Below are 14,110 nucleotides of genomic sequence, written 5' to 3' on the forward strand. Positions count from 1 at the left end.
CACACAGATACAGGACACACAAACAAAAAAAAAAAAAAAAAAAATATATATATATATATATATATATATATATATATATATATATATATATATATATATATATATATATATACACACACTGCTCAAAAAAATAAAGGGAACACTCAAATAACACATCCTAGGTCTGAATGAATGAAATATTTTCATTGAATACTTTGTTCTGTACAAAGTTGAATGTGCTGACGACAACAAAATCACACAAAAATCATCAATGGAAATCAAATTTATTAACCAATGGAGGCCTGGATTTGGAGCCACACACAAAATTAAAGTGAAATGTTCCCTTTATTTTTTTGAGCAGTATATATAAAATTCATGCTGCTCTCAGCAGAGGTTTGCTACATGATTTGGAAGTAAAACAAATCTTGTACTGAGTTTACTTTTTCGTGTGTGATACTGAAGACAGAAAAATCACCAGCTGTGAGAAACTGGAGACGAGTTTTCAGGCAGAAAGAGAAAAGAATAGCAAGAAAAAAAATAGTCATTTTGCTAAATTCAGCTCATTTCTCTAGTGTAAGCTGCTAAATCCTGAATAGAAGTGTAATTAAAACAAAAGGCAGCTGTTTGAAAAATAAAAATATATCACAATACATAAGTGCCTTGTTAGCGAAGTTTGAATGGACTTAAACTACTCAAGTTGACTAGTTTCTTCTGCGGCTTCTATTTCTGTGCTTAATAGTGAAAATAAGAAGAAAAAAAATAGCGTAAGGTGTTTTAGAAAATTTCAGCATCTGCATATTTTGCTCATGCAAAACTTCAGGTCTGCCTAAAAGTTATTAAGGTTTTACCAGGCTGCTTAAGCAAGAGCGAGGGAAATGATCTCTGAAAGCAGAAGGGACGGCGCGCGGCGTGCGTAGCTTAAGCCCACTCGACAACCACTGCTGGGCACAATTTCTCTGTTTCACAGCTGGCCACGACAACTACAGAGGCTCGGTGTGATGAAAGACACGGAGAGAGAGAGAGAGCCGCAGAAACAAACGAGGAAATGCGCTGCACGGTGACACGTGATGACTTCTTAATGGAGGGGCGCGCACGTCCAGCAGGGAAGGGAATTGGCTGGCACCTCTGTGGGACGGGAGCGTAGAGAGGGATGTGGGGCAGCAGGAAGGAGGCCTCTGACTGTGAGAGGAATGACACAGGCCACAAGGAGGGCTGTCAGGGAGAACGAGAGCGGCCTGGCATGAGAAAGAGAGAGCTGGAGTCAGGAAGATTACAGGTGGAGGGAAAAACTCAGATGTTCTTTCTAACTGTGGTCACAAATATGCACTTTATTTTCTTGAAAATGACGAAAAAACTCATTAAAAATGAAATGCTTGTCTTATCCTCTTGTTATACAGTTTAGGTGAGCAAAAAGAGAAGCGTGTATGAAAATGGTGTTTTTGAATTAATGGGGATGTTGGCATCCACTCCTTTTGCAGCCAATAATTTTTTTTTTTGTTTTGTTTTCACAAACAGATGACATATAATTTTGAGTGCTGCTGTTGCTCGACAATTCAGTTGTGCCCACATAATAAAACAGCCCTCATACCCAGTAAAACATTTTAACATTTTGTCGCTATTTTCCAGGAAAAATCCTGGAAAATACGTATTGATCTCCCCTCCTTTAGACTCAGATTTGTACTTTATCTAGGTCATTCTAAAATATGAATACATATATATTTTGTTTTTCATCTAAAGCTTTCCAATTTAATAACTTTTCCTGCTGAAATGTGATCCTCTTCCAGCACCTTAAAGGATCTCACATCTTCTAAAAAGGTTTTCTTCCTGTATTTATTGCTTCGCTCATCTTACCAACTCAGACCAGCTTCCCTGCACAGGTCTGCAGTTTTATCAAGCATTTTCCTTTTTCAGGTGCCAGATTAAACAGTGCTCCATTAGATTTTAAAATCAGGGGATAATATGTCACAACTTAACCCTGCTTTAATTTTATCCACAGGGGCTAGGTGCAATATATATATATATATATATATATTGATCGTCGAAAGGGCCAAAAGGGGAAAACGGTTGTACAAATCACAATGGCTTTGCATGCCTGCCGTCGCCTTCAGCGTTCAAGACGAGGCGACGGGAAATTTCAGCCTCGATCTGAATGGTTTCAAATAATTTCCACTGGACTGCGATGGCAAGATTGAGGCCCGCCTTACCTGCCGGTTTAGAGATGAGGCGCACCGTGGAGACCCTCACCAGACGCAAATGTGACAGAAGTCTGCAAACAGCTCATGTAAGTCAGATTCCCACTCTGCACGCGAAACCCAGAGCACATGAGAGAGAGGAGGGTGATGCGAAGCAACAACAACATGTCAAAATGAATTTCAGGCTCAGGGGGAAAAAAAAAAAAAAGCAGAAGAAGAAGAAGAAGAAGGGGGAGTCTGAGTGGAGTGTGGAGTCACACTGCGAGAGAAGTGGCATCAACTTTCACTGCAGCGGAGGACAGCGAGTGTGTGTGGAAGAGAATGGAAATATATATTTTTTTTTTCTCCAGATTATTTATGGACGACAGCACCTATTGCGTGAAACTGTGCTTACAACACTTCTCCGCTTTCCCCCATAGAAATCCACGTCGCTATGCAGCAGCTGTCTCCCTGCTCTTTTTCATTTCCCTCCTCCGGTTATACAGTCTTGAGGCGGCGTCTTGCCACGCTCTGTTGCAGGCTAATTACCTGTGCCGCTCGGAAAAGAAGAAGATGAGGAGGAGATCCCCCAGCGGAAGTGACAGGTGTCTTTGTCCCTCTGTAAACGGCCGCTACCCGCCCCGCCGCCCTCCGCTCCGGACTCCTGAGTGCGCCGCGAGTGTCGGCGTAAATGACGAATCTTTTCAAGGCCACTTCATTCTTGACATCGATTCCAATAAATCCAGAACGGGAACCAAAAGTGTGCTCATCGTCTCCGTCTGCTGCCACTGGTTACTCATAAATTGCCATTCTTCTCAACGACTCGACGACTTGCAAGAGAGGCCTGCATATGAAACGGCTACATTTTTAAACAAACACCGGAGCTTTGTTTTTAAATTTAACGTTACGACCTGGAACTAGGGAACGCCTGCAGTGCCTTGCGAAAACATTCGGCCCCCTTGAACTTTCCAACCTTTTGCCACTTTGAAAATCTGTTGGAGTCTGCAAAAGACCTGAGACTGGGACGGAGATTTATCTTCCAACAAGACAATGATCACAAACATGAAAGCAAAATCTACAATGGAATGGTTCACAAATAAACGTATCCAGAATGGCCAAGTCAAAGCCCAGACCTGAATCCAGTCGAGAATCTGTGGAAAGAGCTGAAAACCGCTGTTCACAAGCGCTCTCCGTCCAACCTCACTGAGCCTCACTGAGCTCCAGCTGTTTTAAGGAAGAATGGGCAAAAATTTCAGACTCTTGATGTGGAAAACTGACAGAGACAAACAACAAGCGACTAGCAGCTGTGACTGCAGCAAAAGCCAGCGCCACAAAGTATCAACGCAAGGGGGCCGGATAATATTGCACGCTCCACTTGCAGTTTTTGATAACACTTTATTTGAAGGGGCGTGCATAATACTGACATGACACTGTCATGAACATGATGTAACATCTGTCATGAACATAAAAAAGTCTTTATGAATGTTTATGACTGTTGTCATGAAGTGTCATTCGGTAAATAATGACACTTTTAATGCAAAGTTGCTCTAAAAGTTGCATTAAAAGTCCATTAAAAATGCCAACTTTGCATTAAAAGTGTCATTACTTACTGAATGACACTTTATGACAACAGTCAAACATTCATAAAGACTTCCTTATGTTCATGACAGGTGTTATGTCATGTTTTTGACAGTGTCATGTCAGTCTTATGCACACCCCTTCAAATAAAGTGTTAACCAGTTTTTTATTCATTAAAAAAAGTTTAAAATATCCAATAAATGTCGTTCCACCTCACAATTGTGTCCCACTCGTTGATTCTTCACAAAATAATACACATTTTTAGATCTTTATGTTTGAGAGCCTGAAAAGCGGAAAAACGCTGAAAAGTTCAACGAGCACCGCATACTATACCAGAAGTGCTGCGAGCGATGGCGAAAGTAACGGTCCGAAAGTACGGAAAGTACAATTTTACAATAGAATAAAAAAAATACACTGCTATAAAAAAAGTATTCTCTACAGATTTCCTCTATTTTTAATCAGACAAAGATAACCTGAGTAAATACAAAGAGCACTTTCCAAATTATGGTTTAATTAATCGTGGAACAAAGTTGCCAATGCCATCGACGTTTAAATTAGATGATTAACTGCATGAACTCAATTTTTTTCATGATGCACATCAAGGTCGTATCACTGTAGAATCACGAATTTACCTAAACAGAAGTTGTCGCTACAAAGTAGGCTAAAAGATCTGAGAATGCGACGCATTTTTCTGCGATCTATAAATGACTAATGAAAAATAAGATGAAAAAATAATAATTGAGACGTATTAAGAAAAAAAAGTTGAAGCCATTTTTCATAGAGTTTTCTTGTCTGGGAAAATACAGCGAGACAAAATTATCCACAAAGCACTGAAAAGCACATTGTACCAATTAATACAAGATTTATTTAGTGGCAACCGCAAGACAGAGTAGCTGTAAACACCTGAATCCAAATGGCTGCCCAACGATTTGCCAGATCATTTTAATCACCATTAGCAGTCACTTAAATACGTTTATGCAGCTCTAAAATCTGATTTTTTCCCCTTTACATATTTTTTTTTGTTCTAGCAATGAATAAATGCATGAATAATTCATTAATAAAGCACTTTTCACAGACGCATCCACAAAGTGCTGTACCAGATATGAAGATCATAAAAATATAAACCACTGTACAAAAGAGCATAAAGACAGGAGGAGACAAGCTAGTAAAGCTTGAAAATCATAATAAATAAATAAATAAAATATTATGAAATCAAAGCAGATAAGTGTTAATGCTAGTTTAATGCTTGCCAAGTGCCTGGACAAACAGAAATGATATTTAAAAGAAACTAGTGATTCAACCAAATGCATCTGCGGAGACATGTTGTTCCACCCCCTGAGGTCACAACCTGAAAAGCTCGATATCCTTTAATTTTCAGCTTTGTATGGGGAATGACTAATATGTAGGAAATGAAAAGAGAGAAAACTGAGTCTTTAGTCAGAGGATTAGACTGAAATTCTTGTGCCAAACCATTCGCCGCTTTAAATCCGAGCACTACTATTTTAAAATGAACGCTGAACGCCACAGGAAGCCAGGCTAATACATATAAAACAGCTACATGAGAATGTTTTACCAACCGGCATTTTGCAGCATTTTCGATGGCTTGCACATGCTTTAGTCGTGTCTTTTGTGATAACATTAAACAAATCCATAAATAAGTTGTTTCTACTTCACTGAATGGAGCAAAAATGTTTGAGTTTCAGGACAGGATGGTGAGATGGATTTAAGAATCCAGTATTAGGTTGGAATCAAAACACTGGACTCAGTGGATGTACAGAGTAACACATGTTTGGCTAATAATGTAAGAGCATTTGTCAGGTGATGATAGTATCACTTTTTCTGTTTTACTGGGAGATAAATGTGAGTCAGACGTATCAAAGTTGATATGCTAACAAACTTAAGTGGTTTAAAAGAAAAAAAAAACTGTAAATCATAAATGCAAAATCTAAACAAAACAAACAGTCACGTTGAATAAATTGGGATTGATGTTCTGAGTAGGCTTAAACCTTTTAGGAGGGATGAAACATACCTCTAGCTCACATTTGTGTATCTTTTGCTTTTAAATATTTTAATCTTATAAGATATTAAACCTCATCTTTTTAATAGCTGTTAGCAGAAAGTCAGTAGAGGATATTTTTTGAAGGAGAAACTCCTTTAAAAAAAAAAAAAAAAACAGGAAATATCTGCAAGTCGTTCAGCATCATGAGTAAAACTCTGCGGTCCACCGCATCAAATGTTGCAGTGAAGTGAAGTGGCACAAGCAGAGAGCAGAGAACATTGTACTGACAGTCAAATCTGGTGGTAGAAGAGTGATGCAGGTTTGCTGCTTGAGGACTTGTACAGCTTGCTGTAAATCATCATCAGTGAGTTCAGCTACCAGCGAATCCTGAAGGAGAGAGACTGGCAACGAGCTCCCCGTCTTCACCTCCATAAGTATGGAGGCCAAGTTAAAGTCTGGATTTAAATCTGAATGAGATGATGTGGTTCAATGTCACACAAGTAACTCTCTAATATCAGCGAATTAAGGCTAGTTATCTAGGAGGCAAAGAAAATTGTGCAAATATTCCTCCACTGGAATTTTAAAAAACACTATTTTGTATCAGGTGGTGGCTTCTTTTTCACATAGGGCCAGGTTAGTGCATTTTTTAAATTAATTATATTTCATAATCTGAAATATTAATATTTAATGTTACAAAAACCAGAAGAAATCTGTAAAACAGAAAACATGTTTTAACGATTTAACGACCAGGCATTTCTTCAAAAGTCTCCAGTACCAAGAGCTGGGCGGCTCTTCGAAGCTGTAGATGGTTTTCCACTGTCTTGACGCCAAATCTTAGAAATATATACATATATTTTTTTTCCAAGAAAACCTACAGGTGGATCGTTGCACAGCCAGCAAACAAACTCTTTTCACACAGAAGTAACAATTGCCTCTCAAGATGCACAGATAACCGTCTTGTCCTAGCAGGAAACCAAAGAGAAGACGCCAGCCGGAGACGCCTCTAAGTGGAAACGCCTCGGTGGCTGAACGTTGCCAATCAGAGGCAATTACTGCATGTTATGCAGCGCAACAGCTCGACACGACTGTAAATAAATTCCCAGCGTGGACAATCTGTTTATGAGAAAGGCTGCTGCCCTTATCAATGGTTCTGTCTACCTCAGCAGCCTGTCCAGTGATATTAAGCTCCTTTTCAAAGCTTGAGCGGAAAGGCGAAGGGTTGAAAATGTAAATAGACACAAGCCTGAGGGGATTCTGTGGGAGCACAACCCACATAACGATCTGTCAATTTAATAGCGTGTAGGAGAGTAAGAGTAGAGACAGCGAGAAATGTTTTCTTCCCCTGCCCATTAATAGCCGCAGAAATCAGATTTATAGTTGTTTGGCGCCTGTCATTAACTGGCTGGAAATAAATAGGCATGTGTGTACTGGGTTGCATTTTTGATCCAGAGGGGTGGTCAGAGCCTGTAAAAAAAAAAAAAAATCATTTTCTATTAGTTACCACCATCTGTTAGATTTGCTCAAAGGGTGAATGTTTCATTTGGTGCTGAGTACAATCCAATACTAGCGTGAATGTTATCCTGCCACACCTCCGTAACAAAAACCACAAACAATGAAGTATTTCTGCCTGTGCACACACTAAAAAGGAAGCAGTTAAAATAAGTCCTCGCCTTCAAACTTGTTTGGTTTTCTAAAAAAAAGAAAAAAAAAAAAATCAGCTGCTTTTCCCAACAGAGACAGGCCGTTGGGGTTCAATACACCGCGACACCAATTAGTGGATAAATAATGGCGCGGCCAGCAGGAGCTTTTCCTGCAGAGTCTTCCCCACCTCACCGGTCTCCCTGGAACCAGCCGATCAGAGACGCTTTTCTTCACGGCCTGAAATCTAAGATCGGAGGGCGGCACTAACTCATCAACACACGCGTTTCCTGGCCACAGCGTTGGGCGAAGCGCTCAACAACCGGGACACGTTACTAGCTCTGGTCATCTGAGGCAGCACCGAGACTCGTCTTTCTCGCCTCCCGCAGCGCGACAGGAAAATAGTCATTTTTAAAATATACATACTAAATCCGATTCTGCTGATCTGACTTCGGCGAACGCGAGAAGGAGGAGCAGAAGAGAAGCCTTTAAGGCTTAACCAGCTTTCTTCAGAGGGAGAATTTAACAAGATCTGCAGCCAAAATAATAATAAAAAACAAAGCGTGTGCGAGGTAGAGATCTCCAGTTTGCCCCCCCAAGAAGGAGTGAAAACCGTTGATGAATCTACCTTTTAAAAGCAGAGCAATTTCACAACAAATACGACTGTAATGATTGAGCTCACCCGTGCAGCTCTTTGAGGGAAACGGAGATCTTGACATCGTGTCCAAGCACGTGGAGAGCGGTGAGAATGTCGGCCCATTGCACCATCTCACCCAGAGGGCCGCCCTTCAGCACCTTGGGACTGAAAACGTCTCCAGACTCCTCGGTCAGAAAGCCCACATGGACTAAAATCTGAAGAAAAAGAAAAAGAAAGAAAGCTACTAAAAATTGAGTTCGCGCAGATCACAATGTCTTATTTTTTCAGGTCCAATCAACATTTTAATCAATTTTTGAGGTAAGAAAAATAACTACATTTGATTGACAGAGGAGTAGATACATGTATGGACAAATTCGAATAATACGAATATCCTATAATGACTCATATTCGTATTTTCCAGGTATGGACGGCTGTCCATACCTGGAAAATACGTTAATCAAACTGAAGAGTTTTCCTGACTCCTCCATTTTCCGAGACAGAAAAAAAAAAAAAAAAAAAAAAAACAGCCATCCTCGCAGTTTCACAGTTTATTTTCTCTGTTTACTGACACTGGACCAGATTAGAGTCAAACAGAATTAAGATATCAAACACGACTCACTGGTCACGTTTTAATTTAATTGTGACTCTCAGAGAAGTGGGGAAAAAATGCAGACTGATTAGTTTTTTCCTACTCCAACTCCAAGAAAACAAGATCAACTCTCCATGAATCTGAAATAAAAATTGACCCGTGGAGCGCTAATTTCTTCACACAGTGATACATGAGCAGTTTAATTGCTGATGGGGAAGGATGCAATTCCCTGCTTGTTAAATATTTAATGAAATTAGACTTTTAACAGATGTTGGCACCTTTTTTTTTTTTTTTACTCCACAGTCACACATTTGTCTCAGATAAACTTTAGTAAACAGTCACAGGGGAATGTTCTCTTTCAGTTTGGATATGAAGTTCAATAAATCTTGAAAATCTCTCAGCATTAGTCACTGCCACAACAGTGCAAAACACAAACGGGGAAAAATAAAACGTGGCCGCTCTCTGAACTGGTTTTCATCATCCAATGTGATATTTGTCAATTTTATTTCTCCATTCGTTGGCAAGAACAGCCTCCTCTACATTTTTTTTTTTTTTTATGTTGTCCCACAAACATACCCGGAAATATTTATCAAACTGTCTAAGCAATATAAACTTCAGCTCTTCACATTTTTCTTAAATGGTCCAAATGAATTTATTAAATTTAATGTTAATAAAACATTTATACTGATAATTATTTTTGTCAAATGATTTTCATGTATGTAAAGGAATAATCTTCAAAGATCAGCATTAGAGAACTTCAAAGTCTAGTTCTGTGCCAATTGAGTATGAATTATTCGAAGATTATTCACACTTTTTTTTTTTGACAAGGAGCGATAACTACTGAAGAGGTTAGTGGTAGGGGCAATGAAAAATGTTGGGTGAGTAGTTTAGGCTACATAAACTTGGCAAGGTTTTATGGAAATCCTCATCACTGTGTGTAAGACTGACTTGCTTTCTTCTTTGGCTCAGTTTCTGTTGTTTAATGCTTTTGAATTGTTGCTCTGATCATAAAAGCGCAAAGTTTAAGCAAGTAGCAGTCTTCTGAAAGGAAACGGGTCTTTGAGCCAAATCATATGGATACATTGAGAGGGAAGAAGTCACTTATTACTGAAGTTAAACGATCTGTTGACATGTACATCCAACAAAAGGAAGCTTGCCAGATTGAAGACACCATCCACAAGATTTCCCCCAGAAAACTTGCCAACCCCTCAAAACTTATTCGTGTTTTTGAGTTAAAAAATGTTTAAAGTTGACAGGAAATTTTTAAATAGCACTTGATAATTATGCGTTATTGGAAGATTGGAAGATTAACATCAGAACAACAACTATAAAGTCTTAAAAAATGCAAACATTTTCAAAGAAAGAAAATAAATAAGCAATGCTAAGCCTGGTGGGGGCACAAGTAAAGCCTGGTGACCCGCCAGGCTTATAATACACTGAGGGTTGAAAGCATCATGTGGTTAGAGTATTTTGCTTTTGGTTGGACTGGTGTTTTTTACACTGTGCAAGGTATTATGAGGAAAAAAACATTACGTGGAAATAATAAAACAACACCTGAGTTGTGGCACAAATCACCAGATTTCACGCCGTATGTAAATACCTGGTTTCCAATCATGTTCTGACAAGTAAGTTTAATATTTCAATATGCTAAAAATTGAGTTTTTAGCATATTGAAAAGCAAAAACTTCTCAGTGTTGCTGTTATAATTTTAACAATAAATAAATAACTATTGACATCTTACCTCAGATCCAGCCTAACCAATAAAAGACAAAAAATGTGAAAGTTTTTATACATAATTTAAAGGATTATGTTCACAAGTTCTGTTATTTTAAACATCTTTCAATGCACACAGGAAGCAAAGTGATCTATGGTAGGAGGAAGCTAATGATGACAGATAAAGTGTGTGTCCATGTTGGACTGGCGTATTTCACAGCGCAGATAGATGTAGATCTCGGTACAAACATGGCTGTGATGTTTACAGCCATGTTTATGATGTGTTTAATGAGCTGCAGCTGACCAAAAAAAAAAAAAAAAAAAAAAGTCACTAAAGCTGCAAGCAGATGTATGTGCAGCACTTTTTCAAGGTTAACATTTGTTTTGATTGCATGCTATAAAACTTAAAGTCAGAGCATTTACAATTGCTTGACTGGAGATGGAGGAGTTTCCAGGGAGTCTAATAAGACTCAAAGCTGGATGTCCGTCTCGGTTATGTGAGCCGTTTCGCTCATTGTAAAGCGAACCTGGCATTAACGAGAAATCAAGGAAAAATGTCTTCCTTTAGGACTTCTGGTTTTGGAAAACATCGTAGAGCAGATAATGAACATTTTGCCAGCGTAGACAGAGGCAGATGATTTGTTCTTCCAGACATCAGCCTCTCACCACAGGAATATGATCACTTATAATCAAGTCAAGTCATATGACTCAGCAGAGAGAGTAAGCGGTAAATACGGGCTGCTCGGTGAAGTACTGGCTGTCCAGATCCTAACAGCAGCAAACCGGAGCATAAAGATGATAAACAGACAGACGGGGGCCGAGATGTTCTCTAAAACATCTCTACACCACACAAATCTACTCATTTCTGTTCCTGTTGCAAAGCTCAGTGTCGGAGCAATGGCGGCAACGCCTGCAAGGTTCTGCTGATGGACAGCAACCACTTCTGTCGAACAAATCATTACAAGAAACAAAGCTGTAACAGTGTAGATCTGGGGTAAAATTTTACGCAGGGTTGATTCCTTAAGAACAATTTCAACCACGCTAAAGTTGAAACACAAACACGAGGAAAACATCCGATGTCACGGTCACTTTTTTTTTCCCCCAGACACGCGTGCCTCCAGGTGAGGCTTTCTTAGAAACTCGGTGGAAATTTCCCCGTAAATGTCAGCGGTGAAAGCCGACGAACGTCTGCGAGAGGCTCCTGTCTGTCATCATCTTTTTACGCTTTTAACTCAGCATTGTGTGATTCACTCCAGGCGGCCGTAGATAAGGGAGGAAAATATTAGTCCAAGAAAATGTCATACTGTTCGGGGAACTCAGCAGCTTCAGGGCGTAAGGGCATTAAAGGACCGTCTGGTTTCCTCGTACGTGTCTCATCCAAAAACATGTAATGAGAGAGACTTTTGTTCTCCTCTGTTGAATCACCAAATAGATTTCAAGAGTTGTAGGAAAACTAAAGAAAAGGAAGTGAGAAATCTGGCAACAAAGCAAGAACAAATAATTTCTCGTCAATTCATATAAGAAAATAATTAAAAAATGAAAATATTTTTCTCTTTTTGAAAGATATTTATGAAGCGCCGTTTCCTTTCAGAGGCAGAAGATCGAAAGCATTTGGTAGAGGAGCAGCACCTCTATCACTTGACGCACAAAAATATAATAACGGCAGCTGTGCGAGTGATCAGAGTGAATAAAACCAGGCCAATGTAACATAATGACTAATTGTGAAGGGGACGAGAAAGAGCACGTGTTTTTCACTATTTTTTCTTTTAATAATTAAAATCTTAAATGTTTTCGGCATATATTTGCATTTAACCTCAAAATCTAATCCAGGACTTTTACTGTGCCACTCCATCATAGAAAAATACTTTGATTTAATCTATCCCAGCGTAGCTCTGACTGCATGTCGAAGGTCGTCGTCGCACCTCCGTGTGAAATCTTTTGCAACCTCCAACAGGTTGTTTTCCTTGACCTCCCTGCTTTTATCCATTCCATGATTAACTGGACAAAGAACATCGCCTCAGCATGCTGCTGTCGCCATGGGGATGATATGTTTTCATCATGATGTCCAGTGTTACGTTTCTGCTAAACATCAAAGTGTTTGCAAAAACATGTCAGACATTAACATTGTCCAACAAAGAACGAAGGAAACTGGTTCAATTAGGTTTTAGTTAGAGGAGTCAGTGGGGTTAAATATGAATGCAAGCCACACTTTTCAGATATTTATGTAAAAATTAACATTGAAGACTGTATTTTCCCTCTATTTGACAGTAATGCACTATTTTGTGCTCATCTATTACACAAAATTGTAATAAAACACATTAATGTTTCGGTTTGTAACGTAGCTATATTAACAAATAATAATAAAACCGTATTAATGCAGGGCACAGGAAGCTCCACAGCAAACAATTCTTTACTTATTTGTCCGCTCAGCAGTTGGTTTTGTGGTTTCTCCTCTGAAAAAGGTCATCTGCAAATCTCTTCGCATCACCAAAGGTCATCCTGATCTTTCTCATAAAAATGGAGCAAAAAAAAAATAAGCAAAGATTTTCCTAACAGGAGCGAGACCGCAGCCATTTTCAAATTGGCTCCTAGGAAAACCCCTCATATGAATTCAGAAAGTCTTCCACCTGAGCCACCTTGAAAAGAATTTCACACTTTGATCCGATAGTGTCTGCACAAAAAAAATAAAATAAACCTCTGTGTGTGTGTGTGTGTGAGAGAAAATCCCCCCGTTTACCCTTTTCTGCTCTCTCCAGAGGCTGCGGAGTTTCTCATCCAGCCGCCGGGCGGAGGAGGCCCACTGCGCCGACAGCCTGCGTATGCGTCTCCTCATGAAGCTCAGGGACTCCTTTCCGGTTCCCACCTGCTCCAGCAGACTGCCGATGTCGGACTGGAAAACAGCCTGGATGAAGGAGCAGGAAGAACAATGTGAGCGCAGAGACGCTCCTGTGAAAAGTTGGTGTGTAAAATTTAAAGACGTCCGTCTGTGTAAAGCTGGAGCCTTAAGAGTGTACGCCCAAAGCAGAACAGAACGGACGCCAAAAGACAGAAGTGACAGGATGAGTCTGTTCTCTTTGAGAGAGATGTTTTCTTTTATTGGAGGCGGCTAAAACTCCAGCAGTGCAGACAGCATGCCAAATTGTGTTATGTGCTTGTACCCTGGGGGAAGGCTTTTCCAGCTGGAAGCCTGAGGGAATCCCAGGTTTTACCTCATAAACAGCCTGTCCACATTTCCCCCCTTTGTGTCAGTCCTGCATCGCAGCACAACATCTCCGTGTGAAGGGAAAACATTTCCTCTAACGGGTGCCAAAAACGCGTTCTCTATTAGGAAATGTAAATTCTTGCGAAGGCATTGTACGCTGCCGTCACAGATGTTTTTCCATCGCTCCCAAGAGTGCCTTGTGTACGGCTCAGTAAGACGTGGAACACCTTAAGGAAAACCTTTGGGATTTATCCCTGAGGAAGCAGGCCAGCAATTAGAGCAGAAAGAGGAGCTTCAAGGGGAATTAACATCAGTTCCCAACGTGGCAGCTGAACGTAAGGCTGAGGGGGGAAAACAAGGAGGAGGAGACGGAGGTGAGAGCTGGGGAGGCCCTCGCGGAGTGACGGTGTCGGGTCAGAGCATCATGTTGTTGATGCAGAAAATACGGTGATTAAACGAGACAGAAAATCAGCTGATGGTGAAAACTGGAGGTGACAGCCAGGTATCTATGAGGAAAAACAGCTGCCTTCCTGCACTGTCTATGTCAGGAGTTGGGGTTTTTGTTTTGCCTTTTTTTTCTGTTCCTATGGCTTGCCATCACCAC

At 40.0% G+C, this 14,110-nt stretch overlaps 1 protein-coding gene across 1 annotated transcript in view; it reads right to left on the reverse strand.

The window, feature by feature from the left end:
- LOC106952195 (alpha-1,6-mannosylglycoprotein 6-beta-N-acetylglucosaminyltransferase B-like) overlaps positions 1–14,110 on the reverse strand; it is a 52,074-nt gene that overhangs the window by 29,419 nt on the left and 8,545 nt on the right. Inside the window, exons 2-3 of the mRNA XM_015040174.1 lie at positions 13,042–13,410; positions 8,048–8,217 (exon numbers count right to left, since the gene is read on the reverse strand). Of these exons, the coding sequence (XP_014895660.1) occupies positions 8,048–8,217; positions 13,042–13,410 (539 nt within the window). The remainder of the gene's footprint in view (positions 1–8,047; positions 8,218–13,041; positions 13,411–14,110) is intronic.

The sequence above is a fragment of the Poecilia latipinna genome, unplaced genomic scaffold, assembly GCF_001443285.1.
Source record: "Poecilia latipinna isolate Pla-1442-1.1 unplaced genomic scaffold, P_latipinna-1.0 Scaffold499, whole genome shotgun sequence".
Lineage (NCBI taxonomy): Eukaryota > Metazoa > Chordata > Actinopteri > Cyprinodontiformes > Poeciliidae > Poecilia > Poecilia latipinna.